This window comes from Anopheles stephensi, chromosome 3 (assembly GCF_013141755.1).
Source record: "Anopheles stephensi strain Indian chromosome 3, UCI_ANSTEP_V1.0, whole genome shotgun sequence".
Lineage (NCBI taxonomy): Eukaryota > Metazoa > Arthropoda > Insecta > Diptera > Culicidae > Anopheles > Anopheles stephensi.
Window position 1 is genome coordinate 2,846,891 of NC_050203.1, and position 18,151 is coordinate 2,865,041.

Genomic DNA, 18,151 nt, shown 5'->3' on the forward strand with positions numbered 1-18,151 from the left:
GTTGATCAGCGGCAGGCACGCCGAAAGGTGGCCGTTTCCAAAGGGGAGCATAACTTGACCTGCCCACAACCAAGTCACAGAAACACTCATGCTGCATGCATACTTCTTTCTGTAAAATAATTTAAAAAAAATTTAGTTCATTGAAAAGGTGAATTTCTTCCTCCGACGCCGATTCATTTGACCTTGGAAAATCGCTCGTTGTTTTGCTACGGAGAAACGTCAAACTTCAAAATCAAAACAAACACATGTGCACACGTTTTTACAAGAGGCACGCGGCTCAAGTATTCCAATTGCGGTTTAGTTAATTTGGTGTTAAGGACAAATCGTTCACGTCGGGCACACAATGAAGAAAAGGCCAGCAACTCTATCGGACAAATTGAACAAGCTTTTCGCGCCGGAAGAGCAACAGTCCGAAGAGTCTGGTGATGAGACAGCACCCAAGTTCAGTGAGTTTGATGAAACACCGGACGATGTGGGCAAGGATGCGGCCTTAAGTGAGTTCCGCAAGCGAAACATTCGTTTCCTGGAAGAGTTTGACCGGAAGTATAAGGGTGCCGTATCTTCGCGAAGTGAAACGTTCGACGATGACGACGATGACGGTGGGTCTGGCGAGGATGATGAGGAAGAGTCCGACGGGGCCGAGGATGATGAGGACACCGACGAAGAAGAAGATAGAAAACGGGTTCAAAGGAGCAAACCCAAATCGCTTGTGCTTCTAAAACCACCTCAAAGCGAAGAAGAAGAGGATGATGATGATAATGATGATTCTGGGGAAGAAGATTACGAAGAATCAACAGATGACGATCAGGAATCCTTGGCAGACTACACGGAAAGCCGAAGTAAGCCACAATCTTCGGCCCAACAGATGACACTAATCAAGGAAGAGAACCGCCAGGAAACGATCAACAAAGGTTTGGCGGTACAGAACCAACTAAAAGTCTGGGAACGTTTGCTAGAAATGCGCATCAAGGTGCAGCCCTGCCTAATTGCCTCCAACAGTTTGCCACCGTCGTCATCGGCGTGCCGAAATCTCGCTTCGCAGAATGAAGAATTTCGTCAAAAGTCGGAACAAGCGACCAAAACCATTTCCGAAACGATGGATCGATTGCTCGAACTTCAGGAAGTTCTTCTGGGGCGATTTTCCGAGACGAAAACCCTACTCAAGAGTGGGTCAAAACGGAAAGCACCATCGTCTTCCAAAGCAGGGTCAAAACCGAAACAGGCGGCACTGGACGAATACGAGCAGCTACTTGCTAGTAGATGCAAGGACATGGAGGAGTACCGTAACAGCGTGCTAATGAAATGGCACGATCGGACAAACATTGCGTCTAAGATGAGAAACAATCCTAGGCAGTCACTGTCGGTGTTGAAGAAAATCGAAGAAAGTCTTATTAATCGTGATGAATTGGTGCGTAAAACGCAACTCTATCGTGGCGGTTATACGCTACTAGGAAGGGAGGTTTCATCGGCGGCCAGTGAGCAGCGAAAGGACGACGGAGCCGATGGGACGCCGGAGCAGACGCCAAGCTCAGTGTACGATGGGGAAATATTTGACGATTCCGATTTTTACCATCAAATGCTGCGGGAGCTGATCGAGTACAAAACCAGCACAACCGACAGTCCGCAGGAGATTGCCAACAAGCTGGCGGAGCTGCAGAAACTGCGCAACAAGATGAAGAAAACGGTCGACACGAAAGCATCAAAGGGCCGCAAAATACGGTAAGCGAGAATGGAAAGCTTGTTTCGTTCTTACTGCAATAACAGAACGGTCATTTTAGGTACGTTGTGCATAACAAGCTGGTTAACTTTATGGCGCCCGTGCCCGATTACGACTGGACGGATGAGGCAAAGGATGAGCTGTTTGGCTCGCTGTTCGGCCAAACACCTGCAACGGAAGAGCGATAGATGGTTGACCGAAGCGTGGAACATTGTTTGCAGCCTAGAAAACGAATGCAATAAACATGAAGAGGCGGAAATGTTAAAGAGAAAGCGCCGTCTTGTTGCGGAAACCCAACCAAAACACAGGAAGTTTACGAGAAAAAACTGTACATTGTTCAGCTATTTGTGTAAGCCAGACGTGTTGAGCAAGCAATTGCTTTTTGCTGACTATGTTTAAGTTACACCATCGATAAGCGTGACAAGCATCGACCATGTACCTCCCGCGGGAATTATGTCGCGCGATGACGTGATGACCGAATGGGCTACCAGCCACACGTATGCATTAGCTAAATGGACTAGCTTTTGGAAGAGCTTTGTTTGGTTGATTGTACAATCATACAAGACGGTTAGGAGGCCGGAAGCGGTTATAGAATGTTCTGCAACCAACGGCAAACGACGGCGCATCCGGCTTTTCTCTGCAACAAAATCATGCAGCCAAGTATATTGGCCTACACACGAGAGACGACCGCATTACGTTTGTTATTAGATCCTTTCTGTTTATTAAAAAAAATGCTCTCACAGTGCACACAATGAAGAAAGGGAACGTAAGAATGAAAACGTAGGACAGATGATGACCGGGCCGCGATCGGTTAGCAGTAGTATGGTTCTCCAATCATTATCATGACCGTTAAGCACCGCTCGTTTCCCCCCGGTATAAAATGCACTGCAGAAAACGACGGGGGGAGACGACGAAAAGATTCTCTTATCTGGTGTGTGTGTGTCGTGTCGGTGTACCTATCGCTTGCCCTCGGAATCAAAATACTCTTCCAGTGTGTAGTGCGCTCCAGATAAGACAGAGAAAATTTAAATCTAGAAAACAGATTTTTGTTCAGTTCTAAATGCAGTTCTTCGTCCTCGTTGCCGCCTTTTAAATTGTTGTTCGTACCAACACCATCACACCCTAAGTCATTAGTATTCGATAAGCGGCTAGTTGGATGAGAGGACGAAGTTCCATTTGCCCTTTTTTGTTCTCTGTATCACCGAGCTAGTAGCGTATTTTGTGTGTGTGTGTGTGTGTGTGTTTCGATCCTACTACATGCTTAATGTTACGACATTTGTTGTGGCCTCCTAGCTACAGTTAGCACATCGCACGCATAGAAACCCTTAATGGCGGACAGATCTGAAGAACGGGAAGAAATCAGCAGCCTTATGGAATGCCTGTTGGAACCTGAATCGCTTTACCCTCCCAACTGATGCTACCGATTGGGAGAAGGAAAATAGGGGAAAACTTTGAGAAAAACCCACCTTTCGATGGCTGCCGATCGGAACGGAGAAAGAAACGGCGGGGAGAGAGGGTAGGAGATTACAGTTCGGTCTTCTTCGCGTTACCGGCACGATCGAAGCTCTTCAGCTCGCTTGTCGCATGCTTGGCAATGTACTTCACGAAGTCATCGACCTCGCGACCACCCTCGTAGCGGGTCGGACTGGTCTTGGCGTCCTTGGGCAACCAGTAGAGCGTCGGGAAGCCGCGGACCTCAAAGTGGGACGGCACATCGTTGGCGGTGGCATCCATCTTCACGATCGAGACGGCCTCATCCTTCAGCTTGGTGCCGAGCTCCTCCAGCGTCGGGGCAAGCTTCTTGCAGTGTCCACACCACGGTGCGTAGAACTCAACCAGCGTGTCGACACCGTTGTTAACGACCACGTCGTCGAAGTTCTTTGCCACAGCTACCCTCACCGGGCCGTCGTTGCTTTCCGGCACCGGCTCCGACTTGACGTACGGCTCCAGCGAACCCTCCTCCAGCTCCGTTGCGAAGGCCTGCAGATTCTCCACCGAAAACTCGTCCTTCATGATGAACTTCTGGTTCTTTGCATCGCGGGCCAACACCAGGGGCTTGTCGCCGGTGTAATCGTACCCGTACTCGTTCAGCTCGTGCTGGAAATCGTCCTTGGCGCTTACGGCAAAGTTGACGCGTCCCACAAACTCCTTCGCCACCTTCAGCACACGGTTGCGCCAGTAGTTCGTGCCCTTCGGGTTCTTCACGTAATCCACCGCGTAGTACACGACCACCAGCGGGTTCTTGAAGTCGCTCGTAGTGTCACGCGAACGCACTCCGGCCAGTCCGTGGTAGTTGGCCTTCACAAAGTCGGCCAGCTCCTGCTTCGTGGTTCCCTCGAACTTGACAAAATCGGGCTCGAACTTGTTCGCCAGCTGGCGGGCACGGAACAGATACACGGCATCGGTTGCGCCCTGCTTTTCCAACACTTCCGCCGCGCTACTGTGACCGAACCGCAGACGCTCGCGCTGGCTGTCGGCGTACTTCAGGAAAACACCCTTCAGATCCGACTCCTTCTGGAAGAAACCCACGACGGAGGTTTCCTGCACCTTCAGGAACGCTTCGAACGCTTCCACCGTCAGCAGGTCCTTCGATGCCGGGCCGACGATCGATTTCATGTACTTAGCGATGCCGGTCGCCTCGCGGGGACCGTTGTACTCCTGCGACACCTCGCCATTGCGGAACACCTTCAGTGTGGGATAGCCACTGACGCTGAACTTGTTACAGGTGTCCTTACCACCCTCGGTACAGTCCACCTTGGCAAGTGCGATCGGAGGATCCTCACCACGCAGCAACTCGGCAGCCTTCGCATATTCGGGTTTTAGCTTCTTGCAGTGTCCACACCTAGAACGAGCAAACACAGAAGCAAAAAAAAACTCAAAATGCTGACACGAAAGGTTATTGTCACCGGTCACGGTTGTAACGGGGGTGTCTATGTGTGTGTGGTGAGGGTGGGTGGGTATATGGTTGGCATAGCACTGTCTCTTTCCCACATTCCTCGGGGCTTGGACAGGATGAATGTTATTTCGCAATACACGGAAAGAGGACTTACCAAGGCGCGTAGAACATCACCAGAGTGGTTTCGGTTTCGCCAACGCGGCTCGAAAAGTCGCTATCGGTCAGCTCCAGCACGTCGGCTTCACCGGCAAACGCCACCGCCACAAGGGCACACAGACAAACCAGCAACCGGCAGTTCATGATTTTCCGCCTCGCTGCTGCAGTTTGGATGGTGGAGAGAGAAAAAGACCAGGATGCGCGTAAGATACCGTTCCGAAGCAACTCCACCCCGAATCAGCTTAACAATAGAAGCGTTTCAAGTACGTGGCCACACCGCAAGCGAACCGCAGAAACGAACTTTACTTACTCGAAGAAGTGGATGAATTAATTCGACGTCTTGCCGATGCAAAGTTTCGGAAAGATCTCTTCTCTTTTGTCAGTGTTAGTGACCTCCCTGTCGTGTTTCGTTGGCGATCGCTGATTGGTCCGCGACAGTGGCACGGTGGTCGATCCACGGGACATCTTTGTTTTGCTGACAATGACAGCAAACGGAACCGCAGTTTTGAATAAAAAATCGTTTGGAAGGATCTAGAAATAACTTAGAGAAATTGATAAAACATAAATTAAGAGCTTCGCTGTAAAATTTGTAATTTTCAGAAAACGGCCATATAACCAAAATTTTCTTGGATTTTAATACGTCCGAATAAAATGAGAACCAACCAATTCAACGTAGAATGCGGACTCCAGAGAATCCGCCCATAGAATAAATAATAACTGGGCGTTCAGTTTAATTTAAAAGCAGCAACAATTTAGCAAGAAAAGAATCCACCTTATCCGAGCTTCTCGCGAGCCTGTCGAAAATGTCGGACCGGAATCCCATACGTCAAATGCGCAGCTGTCAAATTCATTCCCGAACCAGCCTGCTGGTCGGATGTTTTGAATCCGGCTTTGTCGGTAAATAGAGTTTTGTCATTCTTGAGTGGAGTCATTTCGTATTTTGCATTTTGGATTAACGAACACCGGAAAGATACGGGCGCGCGGGAACACAGCACGCTAACAACCGGATCGCGTATTTTCGAGTGCTGTAAATAGGTCCCTGGGTGTAGACCGGATCTCCGCGTAGCGTGTGACGACGAGGCACTACACTAGCCCAACGTGCTTGGCCACGCTTGGCGATTCCCGTTTGCGGATATTTTTGTTTCTAGCGTATAGTGTGTAGAATCCCAGCGAAAATGCCTACATGGACGCAGATTCAATCCCAGCTTCGCAATCCCAACAATCCGGTTGTGTTTATGGACATTACCGTAGGGACAGCGGTAGGTAGAGGACTGATTTGAAATAGGGATATTCTGGGAAATGTATTAACTTCTGGATTGTACACTTGCGCATCGACAGGAAATTGGCCGCATGGTGTTCGAACTGTACGCGGACGTTGTACCGAAAACGTGTGAAAACTTCCGGCAGTTCTGTACGGGCGAGTACAAAAAGGATGGCGTCCCGATCGGGTACAAGGGTTCGAGCTTCCACCGCGTTATCAAAGACTTTATGATACAGGGAGGAGATTTCGTGAATGTATGTTAATGCGGTTCGGCGTGGAATGTTATCGCTATCGGGTTAGGAAATAATGCTCCCCTCCCATTTTCTGCAGGGCGACGGTACGGGCGTCATGAGCATCTACGGCAGTGCCACCTTCCCCGACGAACACTTTCTGCTGAAGCACGATGCGCCCGGCCTGCTCTCGATGGCCAACAGCGGGAAGGATACGAACGGTTGCCAGTTTTTCATCACCTGTTCAAAGTGTAACTTTCTCGACTATAAACACGTCGTGTTTGGGCGCGTGCTGGATGGGCTGCTAATTATGCGGAAGATCGAAAACGTTCCGACGGGGCCGAATAACAAGCCGAAGCTGCCGGTAGTCATATCGCAGTGCGGCCAGCTGTAGCAGCACTCCAGCGCCCGAATGTGTAATAAACCCAACGAAGCACCGCTAGAATCTTCGGTCGTTTAAAAGCAAGCAAGTACCGTTCCTAGATTATAAAGAAAAGCCGTGATGATTACTATAAAGCGCGCACACACGCACACACACGTACACGCATTCCAAGTGTGGTGCGCGGAGAGCATAATTATCCACGCGGATTGCCCCAGATTGCCCTTGAAAGAGGATTGGTGGTGGGTTGGTGTATTTATAAACATGTTCTTCGACTAGCCTGCCTAGCCTGCGGACCATAAATAGTGCCCGCAGCGAGCACGTGCTGCTGGCCATAGTCCTTCTTCAAATTCGTAAAGTAAAAGGCCGCGCCTCACACCCTCCATCCCGGCGTCCAGGAAGAACACTCTGCCTAACGAAGGTAACGCGGTTAATGGTTTGCACGACCAGCTGGACATGAAGCAGGTATCCTGGCTCCGTTGCGGCTAATCAATGGGACCCGCACTTCTCATCATTCCGCCCACCCACTCGTTATCTGAACCCCGAAGGGTCGCGTGCGCACACGTTTTGTTTTTACGATCCAAATGGACGTTTCACACGCAATCGCTTGCGGGGCAGAGTGTTCCTAAGAGTAGCAGTGTATTAGTAGTGGTGGTCAGCCGCAGGACCTTGCCATACCTTCCAGCAAACAAACTAGCGCAACCGTCTCAGTAGATCGATGCTGTAGGAAGAACACAACCAAAAAAGAATAAAAAGCCGGAAAAGCCCTAAACTACACTTCGTTAGATAAAGTATCCTTCCCATTGTGCTGTGGGCCGCCGCGAAAAAGGGGGTTTACGTGATTGTGGCGAAGAAACTGTAATTGAAATGTTTTCGCATTTTGTTATGAATTTATTTGGCCCATAACTTAAAACCCCCTTTGCACCTCCGAATGGCTTCACGGTGTATTATGATTTAATTATTTGTTTAGTCTCCCGCCCCCGTACCGGTGGTAAGCTTTCGATGCCGCTATTTTCCACTGCCCCCAACAGTTAATTGCAAATTACTGCGGAAATGGTTAGCTGGACTGAAAATTAGCTGGCCCAAAGCTGGCAAGGTCCGCACTAATCGAGCAACGAGAATCCGCGCTGGCTGGTCAAACATTTGCATAAGCTAGATTTCGCATGCAAATGCATGCCGCTGGCCTTGATCTTTGAACCGGCGGCCTTTACCAACTGTGTGGGTGGGTCTGTCTAAGGCTGGCAATATTGGTGGGTGTAGAATGTTCTACAATTCGTGTATATACTGCATAGCCTAATACAAGTCTCAAGGATCATAGCCTATCATAGCCAGCTCCACGCAGGATCTACGGTCAGCGTTCAAGGAGCTGTTCTCGTCCAAGGTTCTGAGGAAAGAAACGGAACACGATGACGGCATGTTTTATGGTTATTGATTGAAAGGCCGCTTCCATCGCCCAACTATCGTCGGACGGCGGAAAGCCGCCTTCCGGTGTTCCGGGCTGAGGGAAGTCCATGTCGTCGATGGTTAACGAAGGCGTTAGTCTGAATGGTAAATGATTTACGATTTTCCTCACGTCGCTCACCCACAGAAATGGACGTAAACGGATGGAACTGACCGATTCATGATCACGTGGCATTGGATTTTTATCGGTAAATATTGCTGTCAATTAGGATTTCCATAAATCCTTGTCCCTGTGGGAAAGAGCAGGAGTGTTCGTTATTGGCCCAACCATACCTCGACCCGGTGTGGTACGTTTAATGTTTTTTGGTGGCCCGGTGGGAGGTTTCTACCTTGGAATGATGGTTCGTGAAGAATTGTTCGTGGCCCTGGGACGCTTTATATTCATGAGACAAATGAAATTAGTCTTCCACCGTCTTGCGTCCATGGCCATGTCTGTTCAGTCTTGTCCTTATTAGGACGAAGTAGCAACCGAGACGAAGCTCGTTTCACAGTTGGAAACCGTACAGGAACCGTCGTTTCTATTTAAATCGACCCATTCCGTCTTGTCACGCACAAGGACACATTTTAAGAATGGTTTGTTTCGGAGCTATGAATTCATATGCAGATACACGAGATTGTTGATCTTTAATCTTGAAGCGCGTTTTTTCATATCACTTGCTCTTAAATAATATCTACACAAAATCAATTACAACAACTGACACGTCTCATTTCGCTCTTCACTTTCACTTTCACGGCTCGAATCGTTTGGCGTCAAAATAAATAGATAATTCGTATGGGGAGTTGGGTGAATATTTACACTTCACATGTGTCTTGTGCTCTGCCGAACAAAAGGAGCAAGATTAATATCAAAAATGCTTTGTCTATGGTGATGATTCGAAAGGTATCAGATTAATACAGTTCGATTGTCTGATCTGTTCGCTCGATATCGGAATTAAGCTATTATTGCAATGGAAAACAACAGAAAAATATATGTATATGTAACAGCGTCGTTATCAAGAAGGAATGGGCGACACAGGATAGAACAATACTGTCCATAGGTGCACCCACCTACCACCCGGCTATGGAGAATTGGAACATAATTTCGCTAACTAACATTTTTCCTACCCGTTACCATTCTTGTCCGGGAGCCTGGGTCACGATTTGTTCGATACCAGCACATGGCTCTTGATTGCCGGTGGACCGTATCGCTGCTCCGCCTCCTGTATGAAGGCATATTCCATCTGCTTTACGAGCTGATCGAAAAACAGATTCGAAAGCTGCGAGTGTAGCAGGGATTTAAACTCAAACGATACCATGAAATCGATGACGCACGATTGCGGTATGTCCTTCAGCCCCGGGCTAAACTGCCACGCCGTCAACAGGTAGTTGAACAAGCGGCCATCAACACATTCCGCCCGCACGAGGGAAGGTGTAATGAGGGTAACGTTCGAGGTGTAGCTTTCGTTCAGCGGTGGGAATCCGATAATGAGGTCCGCTTTTAAGGAGCCCGGTTTCCGGTCGTACACGAAAGATTTCTTACAAAATGGCACAAAAGTGTTGTATTTTTCCACATCGGCAACTACGGAGTACAGCTGTTGCATTGAATATCTGCGGAACGGAAAAAACAGACAGACAGACGTCAGCACGATGAACTTGAACTCGTTACCAAGGACCAAGGAAGCGCCATGGTTCGCGCGCACACGCTCTCGGTGTCAACGTCCTTGTGCGGGACCATACTCACCCGACCAGCTTTTTCTGGGTAAATTCACGTCGTGTTTTCGTTATTGGAGTGAAATCGAAAATTCCTCTGTATGTTGAGTAGCTGTGGGCGGGAAAGCAGGAATCATATGATGACGCAGTTGAGAAGACACATTTCCTACGACTCATCGTGATGCTTATCATTTGCGAAGGTGTCGTGCGTACTTACAGCAGAGGGTTTCGCTGGTATTGCGCCAGGTTTCTCGAGAGGAACACATGCTTAGCGTTCGCTACCACTTTCACGGACATTTCGAATCACGGAAAACACGGAAGCACGTGAACGTACCCAAAGCGAGTATCTCCGCAGCTGCCACCTGCGGCTAGCACGGTGCAAAAATCGCACAAGTTAAATTTGCGTAACGTTGAGTATATTTGGTATTGTGTCTTTATTCGCGAGTATGATCTGTTCAAGGCCAACAGCAACAAAAATAACAAACCTTGACGAGTTGTCGGAATTTGACAGCTGTTTGACAGTTGCGGTCGCTGGCATTGTGGGACGCAAGTTTATCTTACGGATGGTCAAAAAATAAGTTTTTTAAATGTTTATTGAACGAACAAGTAGATTTTAACCAGAAATCGTATTTTTTTAGGTAAAAAACTATTTTTAAAGAAATTTTTTTACTATCAATGGTTAAATTTTTCTTGTAATCGTACCGTTTTGTACGCCAGGGTGCAGGGCTGATGCTAAAGCAGTTCGTAAACAAACATTGCACAGTGGTTTGCACCATACAACAGATGCATCTTGCTAATATTACGTACTCTAAACTAAGATGTTGGATGCGATATTTATATTCCTTGCATTTTCTTCATGTAATTTGCGTACTTTTAGTCCGCCGATCAGCTCCAAAAGCATTCCAGTGCAACTGAACGCACACTGCATATTTGCACAAAAAAAATCGAAGGACCTGCTGTCAGTGGCGGGTTGTGATTCTTTCTATTATTCGCTAGTAGCAGCATAATTGATAGCAGTCGAAACGCCTAATCATCGGCGAACTCAATTTCCCTCGTACGGAAAAGTGTTTTCCAGGTGGTGTGGAACTTAAAATAGCACTTACCGTTGCCGGCGCCCTTCGAGTTAGGTGTGTATAGATTGTGTGTGCGTAAAGATTGCGTCCGCCTGCCTTCGATCACAATCAACCATTTCTTCCCTCTTCTCTACGATAAGATCTCGGCCGTCCGACTGCGCTGACTGGCTGGCTGGCACAAGACAGCGTTATCTAGCGGGCAAATCAATTGCAGCAACAGAGGGAAGAAAAAAAAAACCAAAGATTTTACAATCGTAAAACAACACAAACGGAGGTAATAATGGCAGCACTTAATCAAGCGCTCGTGTTGGCCCTCGAAACCAATCCAAAGGAATCGTACGTGGTGGCGGCGGAAACACTTTTGCGCCTGCTGGACAACATTATACGCGAGCCGCAAAACGCCAAGTACCGGACGGTGCGGATAGATAATCCATCGATCAGGGAGAAGCTGCTGTCGGTGGAAGGCATGAAGCAGTTGATGCTGGCCATCGGGTTTATCGAATCGAACGGAACGCTCACGGTACCGTCGAACGTGCTGCTGGCCAACCTGCGAAGGTATCGCGAATTTATCCACGAACGAAAAGAGCTGATCAAAAATCCTCCCAAAGAGAAGGAAATTAACAGTACGCCAGGCATTTCGTGTAGCACCAGCGCAACAGCAAACGACAACATTCCGCTGGAACGAACGGTCCAGAAAAGTAAACCGGAAATGGTTCTACAGCCATCCGGGAGTAATAATGCGCCCGCACATCAACCCTCACCACCAACACAAACAGAAGCACCTTGCGTGATTAAATCTAGCCGACCGTTTCTGGCACGGATCGAATTCCCGAAGGTCGTCCAGGGTAATAACACGTTGCTGCGCCAGCTCGAGCTTCTTTCCGACCAGGTGATGCAGTACGAGGACGAGCTACTGTTAGCCAGCGGGAAAAGTCTCATCCCGATCGAAACGCTAACGGCAAAGGCGAAAGGTAAGCTGGCCCAGTGGAAACGATTGCTAGCGTCGAACGACACTTCCGCGCAGCAGGAACCGAGTGAAGAGGATCTGTTGCTGGCGGAACTTACCGCCTGGTTTCGGGCGGAATTTTTCACCTGGGTCAACGCACTGCCCTGTACGGTGTGTGGCAACGAAAAAACGCAGCTGGTCCGTAGCACCGTCGAGGATGGTGTGCGTGTGGAGATTTATCGGTGCTGCGGCCAGTTACGTCACTTTTATCGCTACAACGATGTGGAAAAGCTGCTCCAAACGCGCCGCGGTCGCTGCGGCGAGTGGGCCAATTGTTTTACATTCCTGTGCCGGTGTCTTGGGTACGATGCACGGTACGTGTTCTCGACCGGTGATCACGTATGGACGGAGGTTTGGTCGGAGCAAAAGCAACGGTGGATCCACGTGGATCCGTGCGAGAACGTGTTGGACGCACCGTTGATGTACGAGCACGGCTGGAGGAAAGAGATTACGTACGTGTTTGGGTTCGCTCGGGACGATGTGCAGGACGTTAGCTGGCGTTACTCGAACAATCACAAGCTGTTGCTGCAGCGAAGAAGGGAAGGTGGTGCTTGCAGCGAGCAGGCGCTGCTGGACGCGATCGGGAAGCTAAGGACAAAGCGACGAGCCGGGTTGAACTGCACACCGGAGAGGATGAGCTATTTGCGGCAGCGCACGGTTGACGAGTGTCTGGAGCTGCTGGGGAATGCGGGAAGAGTTCCAACGGCCGCCGAACGCGAGGGTCGTAGCTCGGGAAGCTTGGAGTGGCGATTACAGCGAGGCGAACAGCAGATCAACACACGGTACATGTTCATTCCAACGCAAGAGGAAGTTCAGGCAAAGCAGTTCAACATACGGTACTGCTGTGCGACGGATTGCTATGAACGATTTTTGAAAGGTAGCAGCTAGCGATCTAGGTGGGCCATGGCGAACGTTATGTTTAACAAAGGTTACTTTGATTCCATTGCAGGATCCAGCAATCGGGTAAACGAAAGAATCACCGAAAAAGCAAATGGATGGGAAAGCCGACAGTACGTCAGTCGGAACATTTTCCGGAAAGAGGAGCATGATTGGAAAATGGTTTATCTAGCCAGAACTGGTAGGTTGATTCGATTGCTGTTGCGAACCGGGAACGCGTGCTTGCGTTAATGCCATTCCTCCTGGACACCTTTACTTTCAGAGGGAACCGATGAGGCAACGATCGAGTGGAACTTTGACTTCTCCGTGCAAGGATTACGGGTAAAACAAATCGAGCTTCGATTCGGTCAGGAAACGTACGACGGAGCAAAGGTGGAGCTGTACTACATCAAGAGTGATGGTAAGTCGGCACGATTCTGCCGTTCGTCGCAATTTACTATGCAACGCTTTTCGACTTTTCCACTGCCACAGGCACCCAATCGCAGGCTCTCTCCTCGCTCTGCGAGTGTGGTAAGTTCACCCTGCAGGCACGCCTGTCCGGCGGCAAATCCTGGCAGCATGCGCAGCTTTTTCGACAATCCAAATCCGCTACCGATGAGTATCCGTTCGAGATGAACATCGTTTTAATGTAGAGACAGTAAGCTATAGGACCAGGTATCGAGCGCAATATCTACAACTTTTGTTTTAGATTTAGTGTGATAAAATGCACCCCCCCCCCAAACCCCTACGGTACGACGTATCGTGGAAAATGGACCCCTGTTTTCCCGCGAACGCGAATCAACTAGTCTCACTTTATACACGACACGCTCACAGACACGTGCGGCGTAATATAAAATTTACTCAAAAACTTCGTTGCCAATACTGGGACGTTCCTTCAAATTCAAAGGAAAGAAAGTGCTCTTTTATTTACAGTTTCTCCACACGGTTTGGTGTTGGTGGAGTTGGTTACATTTCACATTTTCCTATGCCTTCCTCTCATAGTCTTTCCCTCGCCCTGAACCCGAAACGGAAATACGGTGAAATAATATCCCACACAACACCAAAAGCGATCCCTTCTGTCTTTTGGCGGACCGTTTTGTGTGACTTTGTGTGTGTGCTTAAACTTTGCTGGTAAAATAACACAAGCCTACGGTTTGATTAGAACTAATGCATATTAAAACCTTTCATAAGAAAAACAGGCTCGGGACGAAACCCACAAGGAAAGAGATGATCAACATCAACGTAAAGAAAGCTATATCGGGCTCTTTGTTTAGCCTGCTGGTCTCGATTGCTCGCGCAACGGTCAAGAGTGTTCGTTTTCGTTAGTCCCCGTGGTCTTATGGCACTATTGGCACACGGTGTGTGATGCATGACTACTTCCTCGCATTCATGTGCTGCTCGTTACTGCCATCGATTCACGTCAACTCGCTTGCTGCTGCTGCTGCTGCTGCTGGTCCTTTTCCTGACCGTGCGTTTTGATGTGCTTGTTCAGATTGTTCGACTGGTTGAACCGCTTGTCGCAGATCGTACACTCGAACGGCTTTTCCCCCGTGTGGATGCGCATGTGCGTGTTGAGATTGTTCTTCTGGTTAAAGTGCTTCGCACAGATCGTACACCGGTACGGCTTTTCGCCCGTGTGCGTCCGGACGTGCGTTTTCAGATTGTTCGACTGGATGAACCGCTTGCCGCAGTACGTACACTCGTACGGTTTGTCCGCCGTGTGCACCAGCATGTGCTGCGAATAGTCGTCCTCCTTCTGGAACGACCGCGAGCACATCTGGCACTTGTACGGATCCTGAAAGATGTGTGTCTTGATGTGCGTCTTCAGGTTGTTCGATTGCGTGAACGTTTTGTCGCATATGTGGCACCGGTACGGTTTCACCTGGTTGTGCGTCTTCTTCATATGCTCGGTCAGCTCGTCCAGGTTCAGGTACACCTTGTTGCACACCGAGCAGATGAACGGCTTTTCGTCGTTGTGGAACTTCATGTGGTTCGCCAGATCGGACGGATGCATAAACTGCACACCGCACACCATACAGACGAGCTGGTGCGTTCGCATGTGCGTGGTGAGGTTGTTCTTCTGATTGAACCGCTTCCCGCAGATCGTGCACGCGTACGGCTTTTCGCCCGTGTGCGTCCGGATGTGCGTTTTCAGATTGTTGGACTGGCTAAAGTTTTTACCACAGATCGTGCAAGCGTACGGCTTTTCGCCCGTGTGCGTTTTCATGTGGGTGGCCAAATTGTTCGACTGGATGAAGCCCTTGCCGCACACGCTGCACTTGAATGGCTTCTCGCCCGAATGGACCCGTATGTGGATGGCCAGATTGCCGGAGCTGGAAAACTTTTTGTGGCAGATCAAACACTCGTGCTTCCGGTGCCCATTCTCACCACCACCGTCACTATCGTCCTCGAGCGATGATTGTGAATCGTCGTTCGGTTGCTGATAACCGCCGGCTGCAACGTTTGCCCCCAGGGCTGCCACCCATCGTGAGCTGTCCCTCGTGCTGCTTAATGTGCTCGATGATGTTGTTGGACATTTTGTGGCAAATCGGACACCGGTGGCCCTTGCTCGCGTCGAGATGCGGTGGTGGTGGTGGTGGTGGTGGTCCGTGCACTTGCTGGTGTGTGGGTGGCAACGAGGCGTAGAAATGATCCCCATTGCTGGTGGACCCATCATCCGCACCGTTGTTGGCGTTCGCCGAGCTGCTTGAATGGTAAAGGGCACGATTTTTAAACTCATTCTCATGGATTTTCATGTGCGCCGCAAACTGGTCCGCGGTGCTAAACGTTTTGTGACATATTTGACACGCTCCGTCGGTGCTACCACTGGGACTATGCACGGAAGGGACTATCGTGTGATGCTGCTGCTGTTGCTGCTGCTGCTGGTTGTGATGGTTGTGGCCGGTGAGATAGCTTGCAGATGATGACGCTGTTGTCCCGGCAACCAAGTTGCTCCCGCTCGATGGTGAATACATATGGGCTGCTGTGATCGGTTTTAGCACAGCTTCGTGTATTTTCATGTGCAGGTTCAGGTTCACCATCGTCATGAAGGATTTGTGACAGATTTGGCATTCGAACTGCTTGGCCATGCCGTACACGAATGGGCCCATCGTGTTGATCACCGTTCCGCCGACATACTCGCTCTTGATGTTGTGCTGGGTCAGCAGTGGTGGACTAGTTTTACTGCTTGATGCTACCGCTGCCGGTACGGACGACGGTGTCGAAGATGTTACCGATTGCTGCTGCTGTTGGACGTAATTGCCTGCTTCCCGAGCGCCGAATCCATTGCTGTCGTGTGTTTTCATGTGCTGCGCTAGAATTGCGCTTGAGATGAAACACTTCTGACAAAGCTGACACTGGTATTGTGTGAGGGATTGCTGCGAGGACGCACTGTTTGGAACTGTTGCTGATCCATTGCTGGTGTGCTGCTGTGGCGATGTTGCCAGACTGTTGAGCATCTTTTGCGACTGTGCCATCGTGGGGGTTCCGCTTGCGGTCGTTCCACCGTTACTACCAGCCCCAGCCGCAAGGAATGGATTGTGGTAAAATTCGGCCGTCAGGTTCATGCTCAGCATGTTCTGATGGTACAGCACCCGGTCCCGCAGCCCATTATCCAGGTTTTTCATCGAGCCGGAACTCGTCTCGCCATACTTGCCGAGCATTGGGTGGATGAGCACTGCAAGGGGAAGGGAGGAAGAAAATTAACATCGGATCATTGGTCACAATCGCGGCAGAAGGTGGGAGATACGTCGTTAATTCCTACACGCCATCTAGCCGCGAAATGAAGATTGTTCCCGCGTGTGAAACGGTGCGATATGATTACATGCGGCCGCGTGCTCTACTCTTCTAGCCATTCGATCCAATTTTCGTCCCTTCGGTGCCGCGTTCATAGCACGAGGGAACAATTGTTACAGTTTTTTTCCAAAACTTGCTCCTTCTCGCACTTACACCTCGCGCGGCCAAGCAGCAGGCGCAAGCAAGCCTCCGCTGCACATAATTCTCTTTTTATTCGCAATTTCGCCGTGAACGCGCATAAAAGTGAATATGAAAAGGCATTAAAATTTACTATTATTATTATTGCCTTTTCGGGGGAGAGCCACAGCGAGCCCTTCGACCGTGCCCAGCGGTACGATACGCACACACAAGCACCGTCAAATCTGAGGCGCGCAAAAAGGTACTGTATCAATAACCATAACCATTTACTACACCCCGGAGCCGCCGCTTCTCTGCTGCCCTATCATTCGCTCATCTGTCCTGCTGGAGTTCCGTAACCGAGTGGAAGAGCTTTCTTTCTGGAGCGTTTCCAGATATCAAAGGGAGGATTCCTGCACATTTTCGAGAGGGGGTTTGCGTTTGGTACTTTGGGGTGGCACAAACTAACTGAAGATTACCTTTATTTCGCACCGCACGGCACACTCACACACACATGCACGGGATCCCGTGTTTACAGCACTTGCCTAGGAACCGACCAGCCGACACAAACAATTCACACCCTGGCGGATTGTTCTGTATCCTGTGTATCGTATGTAGCAGCTCTATTATTCTGCAGGATCGATGCTTCTTACCTCGTCCGGTTCCGTGTGGCTTTGGCGTTCCTCTTCCTGTTGATGAATTCCTCCGGGGGACACCTTCCGCGTTGCACAACGACCAGGGAGTTCTACTGGAACAACATTATACACACGCTCTTCCTCATCTTCCCCCGAGAAAACGGGTAAAATACACTTGTTCGCACCGTATCATCCAAAAACGAGGACACCTTTTGCGCTGGAACCGTTTTGTGGATGATTGTTTTCCTGTTGTTGGATGCTGTGTGTGGTCACTCACTACTGCGCTACACGTAGTTGTTACGCTTCACGGCAGGATTATCATCATCAATGGAAACTGATTAACGATCAGTAGCACAAACTTGCTTACTGATTGCACATCCAGGAAGTGGGATGCACCAGGGTGCCGTGAAACGCTCGCTTATTAATCAGTTTTATGCACAAATACGAGACGATGAACCTGCACGGCCAGGAAAAGCTTGCAGAGATTTATGTTTTGCACAGTACGGCACGCGTTACTATAAACGTCACTGAAGGCAAAGCTGTCAAATCGTGCCGTTCGATTATCCGTGCCTGCAAGTAAACTGCCTGCATGTGAATTTGAATATTTATTCGAATGGAATTGGTGCTTGTTGTGAAATGTTTACCATCCTGCAATAATGCTTCATCAATTTCTGCTTTTTTATAACACAAAGACTCCGGTCCAGTCACAGAAGACCACCAGCAGCTCACGGTTAGGCGCAGTCGTTTGATTACTGCCTATTTTAGCCTTCTGTATGTGAGTTTCATGTCCGGTAAGGGGTTTCTAGGGGAAAAAGTGAAAAACTCACAACACTGCGCCTCTTGATACACCCCTGAAAATG

General features: G+C 49.3%; 6 protein-coding genes across 8 annotated transcripts in view; 3 read left to right on the forward strand and 3 right to left on the reverse strand.

Annotated features, from left to right (window-relative positions):
• LOC118512953 (zinc finger protein 271-like) overlaps nucleotides 1–17,814 on the reverse strand; it is a 32,177-nt gene extending 14,363 nt beyond the window's left edge. The window contains 3 exon segments of the mRNA XM_036058174.1: nucleotides 14,175–15,194; nucleotides 15,196–16,420; nucleotides 17,310–17,814. Of these exon segments, the coding sequence (XP_035914067.1) occupies nucleotides 14,175–15,194; nucleotides 15,196–16,406 (2,231 nt within the window). The 5' untranslated portion in view covers nucleotides 16,407–16,420; nucleotides 17,310–17,814.
• On the forward strand, nucleotides 4–2,525 carry LOC118512956 (protein Aatf). Its single transcript, XM_036058179.1, has 2 exons — nucleotides 4–1,719; nucleotides 1,779–2,525. Exons 1-2 carry the CDS (start codon nucleotides 344–346, stop codon nucleotides 1,903–1,905), a joined length of 1,503 nt encoding a protein of 500 aa, XP_035914072.1. The 5' UTR covers nucleotides 4–343; the 3' UTR covers nucleotides 1,906–2,525.
• LOC118512957 (protein disulfide-isomerase A3) lies at nucleotides 2,410–5,236 on the reverse strand. Of its 2 annotated transcripts, XM_036058180.1 has the most exons (3): nucleotides 5,080–5,236; nucleotides 4,768–4,930; nucleotides 2,410–4,559 (listed from the first exon to the last, which is right to left on the reverse strand). In XM_036058180.1, exons 2-3 carry the CDS (start codon nucleotides 4,911–4,913, stop codon nucleotides 3,242–3,244), a joined length of 1,464 nt encoding a protein of 487 aa, XP_035914073.1. In that variant the 5' UTR covers nucleotides 4,914–4,930; nucleotides 5,080–5,236; the 3' UTR covers nucleotides 2,410–3,241. The 2 variants fall into 2 exon arrangements, with proteins under 2 accessions (XP_035914073.1, XP_035914074.1); XM_036058181.1 differs by having other exon boundaries at nucleotides 4,768–5,133.
• On the forward strand, nucleotides 5,654–7,416 carry LOC118512964 (peptidyl-prolyl cis-trans isomerase H). Its single transcript, XM_036058190.1, has 3 exons — nucleotides 5,654–6,028; nucleotides 6,108–6,284; nucleotides 6,361–7,416. Exons 1-3 carry the CDS (start codon nucleotides 5,945–5,947, stop codon nucleotides 6,652–6,654), a joined length of 555 nt encoding a protein of 184 aa, XP_035914083.1. The 5' UTR covers nucleotides 5,654–5,944; the 3' UTR covers nucleotides 6,655–7,416.
• On the reverse strand, nucleotides 8,715–10,301 carry LOC118512962 (coenzyme Q-binding protein COQ10, mitochondrial). Its single transcript, XM_036058188.1, has 3 exons — nucleotides 10,007–10,301; nucleotides 9,821–9,901; nucleotides 8,715–9,687 (listed from the first exon to the last, which is right to left on the reverse strand). The coding sequence occupies exons 1-3, from the start codon at nucleotides 10,084–10,086 to the stop codon at nucleotides 9,234–9,236; spliced, it is 615 nt and encodes a 204-aa protein (XP_035914081.1). The 5' UTR covers nucleotides 10,087–10,301; the 3' UTR covers nucleotides 8,715–9,233.
• On the forward strand, nucleotides 10,638–13,616 carry LOC118512954 (peptide-N(4)-(N-acetyl-beta-glucosaminyl)asparagine amidase). 2 transcript variants are annotated; one of them, XM_036058175.1, is made up of 5 exons: nucleotides 10,638–10,916; nucleotides 11,003–12,745; nucleotides 12,818–12,946; nucleotides 13,028–13,165; nucleotides 13,237–13,616. In XM_036058175.1, the coding sequence occupies exons 2-5, from the start codon at nucleotides 11,143–11,145 to the stop codon at nucleotides 13,395–13,397; spliced, it is 2,031 nt and encodes a 676-aa protein (XP_035914068.1). In that variant the 5' UTR covers nucleotides 10,638–10,916; nucleotides 11,003–11,142; the 3' UTR covers nucleotides 13,398–13,616. The 2 variants fall into 2 exon arrangements, with proteins under 2 accessions (XP_035914068.1, XP_035914069.1); XM_036058176.1 differs by having other exon boundaries at nucleotides 10,638–12,745.
• Nucleotides 17,815–18,151: the final 337 nt, after the last annotated feature.